At 38.9% G+C, this 8,475-nt stretch overlaps 1 protein-coding gene across 1 annotated transcript; it reads right to left on the reverse strand.

The window, feature by feature from the left end:
• Positions 1-3,374: 3,374 nt before the first annotated feature.
• LOC307155345 (aerolysin-like protein) lies at positions 3,375-4,352 on the reverse strand. The gene has a single exon (XM_079865949.1). The coding sequence runs from the start codon at positions 4,347-4,349 to the stop codon at positions 3,384-3,386; it is 966 nt and encodes a 321-aa protein (XP_079722075.1). The 5' UTR covers positions 4,350-4,352; the 3' UTR covers positions 3,375-3,383.
• Between the last annotated feature and the right edge of the window lie 4,123 nt (positions 4,353-8,475).

An 8,475-nucleotide genomic window follows, 5' to 3' on the forward strand; every position in this document is an offset into this window, starting at 1 on the left:
GTTAAGACTGCTGGCAGAATTACATTAATTCAAAGCGATGTTTTGAGTATGGAGAATTACCTTTTAGGCCACAATAAAATGCATTTCTAAGTAACATGAACTTAATAATTTCAACATGAATGCAAGTAATTAAGTTGATCCAACATAATGTTTTAAGTTAGGTGAAGAAGTTTTTTGGCCACAATAAAACACATTTCTAAGTAACATGAACTTAATAATTAAGTTGATCTCTGCAAGAGTTAAGTTGAGCCCTTTTGATTTGATATGAAGTTGATTACTCTTTTAAACATACATGTAACATTCATCTTTTAATATATTTCCCTTTCAAAACATTTAAATGAACTGTATTACCATTACTGTCCTTTCTAATACAATGCAAAGCATACATTTTCTTAGAAATTAACCTGTGTACTTATCACTTCAAATCAAACTCTTGCTCGCTCGCTCGCTCTAGATTCCGGGAGATTTTAACTAATTTGCGGGCATCAGGGAGCCGCGATCATCATGCGGGAGACTCCCGGAACTTCCGGTAGACTTGGGATGTCTGGGAGGGTCTCTCTCTCTCTCTCTCTGCTTGTTTTCTCAGTAACATGCGCGGGCGCCTGTCACAATTGTAAACAATAAAAACGAAATTTGGAAAACTAAAACGGAAATCATAGGGCCCTACATAACTCCGACTGGTTTTGAGCAAAGTATCTGAACAAATAGTATAGCTACTCAATCAGGGACAGCCTACAGCTAGCTAACTTTACCTCGGCACAAATGTCAAGTCAAGTCAAGTCTAGTATATTTGTATAGCGCTTTTCACAATACAGATTGTATCAAAGCAGCTTCACAGTATTAAATTAAAATAATACAACAAGGTTTGTTTCTAGTGAAATTTATTGATTGATAAAATTAAATTAAATATTCCCAAAATATCCCCAACTGAGCAAGCCAAAGGCAACAGTGGCAAGGAACCGAAAAAACTCCATCAGGTGAAAAAAAAAACCTTGGGAGAACCAAGTGTGTAAGTGTTAAAGGGTTAGTTCACCCAAAAATGAAAATTCTGTCAGTAATTACTCACCCTCATGTTGTTCCAACCATGTAAGTCTTTCGTTCATCTTCGGAACACAAATTAAGATATTTTTGATGAAATCTGACGGCTGCATCACTCCTCCATAGGCTTTCAGAGGGACCGAAACTCGTCGGCCCAGAAAAGTTATTAAAAACATTGTTAAAATAGTCCAAGTGACTACAGTGGCTCTACATTACGTTTATCATGCAACGACAATACTTTTTGTGCGGAAAAACAACAAAAATAACGACTTTATCCAACTATTAGTGTTCTTCAATGTGGGCCTCTGACGAGAGTTCACGGGAGCGCCACGACGCATGCGCGAGAACTGATTACGGCGTTCTTCTTTAGGAATCTTCTTTCCTACATTTAGATAGGTGGGCAAATGCATTTTTGTCTCAGTGCATGCATTGTTTTAGTTTGACAGGGTCGGTGCTAGCTTAGCTTAGCATAATGAATGGAATCCTTTGTTGCCAGCTAGCATGTCCTGAGTAAAAGTAATATAAAAAAAAAAACACCTAATTACTTCTTGTGGCCTGCGTATTCACAATGAGTACAAATAGCGATGCAGATTAACACTAGGCGATTTCCTAGGCAGATATTGACTTATATATAAGGACTATATTAGGGGGAAGCACAGGCGAAGCACTGCTACTTGGGTGTGATATCTCTGCGCCCAAGTAGCAGTGCTTCGCCTGTGCTTCCGCCTAATATAGTCCCAAGTCAATATCTGCATAGGAAATCGCCTAGTGTTAATCTGCATCACTATTTGTACTCATTGTGAATACGCAGGCCACAAGAAGTAATTAGGTGTTTTTTTTTGTTTGTTTTTTATATTACTTTTACTCAGGACATGCTAGCTGGCAACAAAGGATTCCATTTATTATGCTAAGCTAGCGCCGACCCTGTCAAACTAAAACAATGCATGCACTGAGACAAAAATGCATTTGCCCACCTATCTAAATGTAGGAAAGAAGGTGAATAAGCCCTATTTCAAAAAACGGTGGAGTGTTCCTTTAATGTATTCACGTGTCCTGCTGTACTCAGGAATCTCATGTACAGATGTATGTGTAGATTAGCAGAGTCACATAACAGCATCATCGCAACACTAGTGAACCCTGCATTGAGTGCAGTTAGGTTCACTTCGAGATTGTGGAACCACTGGCGTTTTAGTCTATATGCTAATATTTGAACACTCTTTTTGTGTATTGTGGAATTTTGACTGTTGTAGTCATTTTTTTTATTGTATGTGTTTTATCTTGTATTGTTTTTTTGTTTTTTTTTACTATGTGTTTGTATAGTGCTATGAACCATTTTTTTTATGTTTGTCCTGAATAAAGAATATGATGATGACACAGACTAACGTATACTATCAACACTGCTCAAATTTCAGAGTAAGGACTTCCAGATTTCGGTATCTGGTTACAGGCTATCACCAACAGAATCCTGAGCGAATGCGAATATGTGTAAGTGTAGAAAATCCTGCTGTGATCTGATTGGCTGACTGAGTCTTGATAAAGAGCACCTGTGGCCCCTTACTAATTATGTTTCAGTCTCCTCTTGTTTGAACCAAAAAGCTGTCGTTCAGACATGGCTTGTGTGGAATTGTTGCGTTGTTGACCATGTACGTTTCCTTTTTGATTGTTTGTTTAGTTTAAAGGATTATGTGTTTGATATGATATATTGAATTCTAGTTATGTTTAGTAGCTCTTTAATGTTATACTCATTGATTGTTAAAGCTGATTTCAGATGTATGATTTAAGATTTGCTATTGTGTTTGTATTTATTAATGGTTTTGTTCATGGGTTTTAGAAACCAACAATTACCATCACTGCCATCTGTGAAATGTCTACTCCTATATGTCACCACAAATAAACTGGGAAAAGTACTTGATGACTGAATGAGTTTTAATGGACCCACCATTTCAGTAGCAACAGCCAAATCAGCCTAGAATTTCTGCTAAATTTCTACAGTAAGCATAAAATTACTTACCATTCACCACATTACGCTTCAGCGAGTCTCAGCTGTGGCCACTTTTACATTAACAGAACTTAAAATTAAATTAATTTTTGATTAACTGAAAATGTTAAACTCTGACAAGTCATGATAGTATATTTAATCAATAGGCATAATTTGTGTGTCATCCCAACTCAAAATAACAATTACAAGTAAATCACAAGCGTTATGGGCTGGGGCACAGCTGGCCCATACGGATCATGAATCACGGATCAGCTACCTATTCTTGACATCCTGCGATGTGACCATCGTGGATGCGCACACCACAATATCGATGCTAAAACGATACATCGTGCAGCCCTACTTGACATTACAGAGGAGATTCATTGGTATCCACTTTGATATCAATGTAAGTGACGCCTTTGTATGTGCCCTTGGTTGCATACTCAAACACACTGCCGTTCTTGCAGGTCATCTTCACTGTGCCAGTGTAAGGCAGGTCAAAAGTGGCTCTGCCAATAGTGATTGAAACATGCAGCTTCTTCCCTGGTGGGATTTCTAAATCTGTAGTCAGAGTTTCGGTTCTCTCATCTGTGTTCTCACGACCATAAGTGCTTTCATTTCCAATGGTGACACTGAATCCTGCAGTACCTTCAGCAACCACTGGAATCCCAGCACTCACTTCCATACTAAATGTTGCAGATAAACTTCCACTCACAGACCATGAAGATGTTTTGATCACATTCTTTGAGGTTTCAATTGTTTGTTTTTGTGTGGCGGATGAGTTGTTCCTGAAAGTGAGGGATTTGATTTCTTCTACTGTCACCTTTGGTATCAGTTGGTGGACAGTGGGATAGTGGACATCGGTGAGAACTGCTGATTCAACTGCTTCGAGAAACATGAATCCCATGCAGTCAATGTCATGACCACCTCTTCCTACAACTCCCAAACAAAATCCAGAGCCGACATCCATGGGATTTTCTCTTCTTAAACCCCAGCTTGTCATCTTTGCAAAGAATTCTCTCCTCAGACTGGTCTTGAATTTGATGGCTCCAAGACGTGTTCCTGCTCCGTTCGCCCACAGGGACAGTGAGGTGAAACACTCGCCAGGTGTGAACTTGAACTCTTGATACGGTCCTTGTGCATCAAAGGTTAGACCTCGTCCACCAAATTCATCAACTCTCCCATCTGAAAGCCAGACCTTGACAGCCTTCACCTGCGATTCTCCCACCCAGACTCCGATCTTCTCTAAAGTGGCACCGTTTTTCTGACCAGTAAATGAGAATGGATTACCTCCTTGTCCTCCAATTTGTTGAAAAGTTGTTGTGTCAGACATCAAATCTGAAAATAATATAAATATACAATTTTATAATTTTATATAAATTATATGAATTCAATTATATAAATTTAATGTACAAATAATATCAGATCAGAATTAGCATCAGCTTTAAACTTTATTGCAGTGTTTCCCAGCCCAGTTTCTATAGACACAACAACAGCACACGCTGGACTTCTTTCTTAATTGACCCATTCATTTCGGGTCTTGGAGTATCTACTAATAAGCTGACTTGAATCAGGTGTGTCTGAATAGGCAAACATGCTAAATGTGCAGTTCTGGCATTCCTCTGGGAACAGGTTTGGGAAACTTTAGCCGCTTTTCCACTGTCAGGCCAAACAGATCTAACTGTGGTATAAGGAATGGTTATATGGCGTGTAGAGCTGAGCAAATATGGGCAGAACTCTTTACTGCCCTAGTACTTCAAAAAGCCTTTTAAAGGTATACATGTGAATTAAACGTGGCACAATGGCCTTCATCATCACAGTATGCTAATGCCTATCTAGTGCAGGGATTCATCAATATGCTGATTGAGGACTGTTGGGACACTCCAGGCACAGGATGGTTCTGCCGGGAGAGACAGAGTCGTTTGCACCTCAATGACACGTCTGTACCATTTGTCTGTATATTTAAACATATAAATTAATAAATAACTTTGCCTGCTTTAAAACCAGAGAAACTGATAATTTTGCAGTGGTCTCTTAATTTTTTCCAGAGCTGTATATGTGTGAACATACATTCACATTTATATGGGAACATGTATGTGTAATATATACAATAAAGGATAAAACTTTGTGAATATTACATGTAATGCTAGTTTTGTCTTCATTTATATTTTATATGCATTTAATATACAGCCATACATGGTCAATTCATATAATTGCAGTATATTGACAAATATAAGCACTAGTTTCCCATATATGGAAATGTATTATGAAATATATCACATTTTCTGTATATTCCCATATCTATTTTTTTTTAATTAAAGGGTTTATACACTCTTATTAGATATTTTTATTTCAGAAATGTTGGAGCATGCAGGAATTGCAAACATAACCATTTTCAAAACATCTTACATATCGGTTTGAATTATCAACACTCAGTTCACTAAGGATTGAAGTGTGGTTATATCATGCCAAGATTATAAGAGCTGCCTGAGCAAAACGTGGCTCAAAAAATCATAATGTAATTTACTCACATTTCATTCGAGGAAGATGCTCCATGCTGTCGTCACTGATGTCAGAGTCACAATGAATTTGTTAGTGTCTCTTTTACAGTCTCAGTCAGAGATGTGCTGTCAGACTCTTCAAAACCTACAGAGAGAAGTGACACAAATCAGGATGAGTACATCCTCACCATGTCTTCCAGTAAAATGTAAAACGCGGTATGTTTGTTCAGAATACGAGGCAGTTCTTTATTAAATTCATATAAGACAAAAGAATTACAGAAATAATGTATTCTAAACCTTAAATAAATTCCACAGTCAAGAGTTTGAAGCATATGAGGGAGAAACACCCAGAAAATCTAAATTGTGCTTTGTTGGTTTTGCATTTTTGTAGATAATTTCTTGTTAGTATAGTGTAACTTTTTTTATTTTACTACCCACCAGACTCAAGAGCCAGCTGATTGGGTCACTGATGCTCAGAGGGCTCCTGATTGTCCTAGGTGACAACCCCACAGACTTCTTCCAAGCATGCTTTGTAAGTTACGTATTTTCTCAGAGGCTATCTCAAAGGACCATGACAACATAATTATTTTATTATTTGATATTCCAGGGCTCTAGAGTGCGACCAAATTTTGTAAGGGTGCGACTAAAACATTGCCTAGGTCGCACCAGTGCACCTAACGTCCTCGCATCCGCTGCCTCTCCACGAACTAAGCGTTTGTTCTCCTTTGACGGAACTCACACTCATGGGAACTCACACTCTTCTCTCACGCGGTGCCACAGCTCGCACAACACTACAGCCCTGCTTAATGAGTGACGACGGAGGACAGAATTAAACATTCAAACGTAGCCTGGTTACACTCAAGGCCTATTTATACTTCTGCGTCGAACTGCCGCCGTAGCTACGTCGTAGGCTGTGTGTAGCGCGAGTACGGCGTACCCTGACGTGCACCTCTCCAAAAATGTAACAACGCGTCAATTCTACGCGGACGCAAAGCGCTGTGATTGGTCTGCCAGAACCCCTCCCTCGGGGTTTCACATGCTCCCTCTGCACACGTGAACGCGGACAACGACGCAGAAGTATAAATTAAAACCAACACGTTGCCTACGGCGTATAGTCTCCGGCGTAGGTCCGACGCAGAAGTATAATGAGGCCTTTAAGGTCTGTGATATTAGTCTGATTTTATTTTTGATTTTGGCTTCCAAAGATTAAAAAAAATAATAATATATTGAGGTAAAACCATTAAAAACTATAGCCGCATTCATTCTGTCTAGCGCAACTTCTTCCCTTCACAGCATTAGGGCTCTTAAGGCCTCATTATACTTCTGCGTCGGACCTACGCCGGAGCCTATACGCCGTAGGCAACGTGTTGGTTTTAATTTATACTTCTGTGTCGTTGTCCGCGTTGACGCGCACCTAGGGAGCATGTGAAACCCCGAGGGAGGGGTTCTGGCAGACCAATCACCGCGCTTGTGTCCACGTAGAATTGACGCGTTGTTACATTTTTGGAGAGGTGCACGTCAGGGTACGCCGTAGGGTACTATGGAACGCCGTTGGGGACAATACTTATTATATGCAACGCGTGAAATTTGGACGCATTAACACGCACAGTTTGTACGCGTAAATACGAAGTGTATGTTCGGGTGTCGCGTCAGACCGCACAACAGCCAATAGCGTTGCTCTATTTAGGATTTCATTTGCATTTGTGATGCGATGGCACGTTGCTGTATACATATATAAACATCAGACGACATTTCTTTCCGTGAGGGATGATGTGCTGTTAGGTAAGCAAATACCTATGCAAACGTCACACGTAACATTTGTTCGTGAATGAGATCGTAATTTTACGTTGGCATGTACATAGGCAAGCGTAAAACTTTAGAGTCAATGATGCATTTATACGTTGGTTGTGATGTCAGTGCTGTGTCATGCTGTGCATCTCATCCCGTTTGTACTCATGCAGGTTTTTTGTCTCCGGTAACGTGGAAAAGTGGATTGCTGATGGAGTTTTCGGTTCCTTGCCACTGTTGCCTTTGGCTTGCTCAGTTGGGGATATTTTGGGAATATTTAATTTAATTTTATCAATCAATAAATTTACACTAGAAACAAACCTTGTTGTGTTATTTTGGTTTATGCTGTGAAGCTGCTTTGATGCAATCTGTATTGTGAAAAGCGCTATATAAAAATACTTGACTTGACTTGATGGCTCTTAGAATTTTTTTATTAAACTGTCAAAGAACTTTTACAGACTGCGTTCAGTTGGCATCCTCTTATAACAGGCTATATGTATAACATTAACATATACAACATACAATACAACACTGGATACGGCCATAGCCAGGGTTTAATAATTAGTGAGGTCCACGGTGGGGTGTCAATAATTATACATAATAGTGCCAATAAATGCCATAAATCATTCAACTTTAATAAATACAATGAATAATAAAGTTAGCAAAGGCTAAATACTAAATACTGTGGCTATTGTTTTTTCAAAATGACTGGAGTAATCTCCGAGTGGGCCAGCATCAATCTGGTATGAGAGACTCTGGAATGCTCCTTGAAGTCGGGATGTCAGTTTGACTGGAAATAATTAATACACATATACTGTATGTATACTGTATATGTCAGATAAAAAATCTAATAACAACAATATATTGTAACAATCACAAATTTAACAATTATATTATAACAAAAAGGCAAATACAAAAGCAGAAAACAAAGCACCAGTAGCCTATGACAATTTACAAATCTTTATTCAACATTTAAACACAGACACAATCATACTACACATAAACATTACAGAATCACTACAGCAGGCGGACCACGTAAACTGTGGGGCAGCCAGTCCAAGTCCAAGTGTAAATAGCAACAGTTGTGGATTCAGTAGACATTTAGATGCTATTTACTTATAAATAGTGACAGATAACGTTACTATTTGCTCATCAGTATTGTTGTGCATT

This window comes from Squalius cephalus, assembly GCF_949319135.1.
Source record: "Squalius cephalus genome assembly, chromosome: 3".
Lineage (NCBI taxonomy): Eukaryota > Metazoa > Chordata > Actinopteri > Cypriniformes > Leuciscidae > Squalius > Squalius cephalus.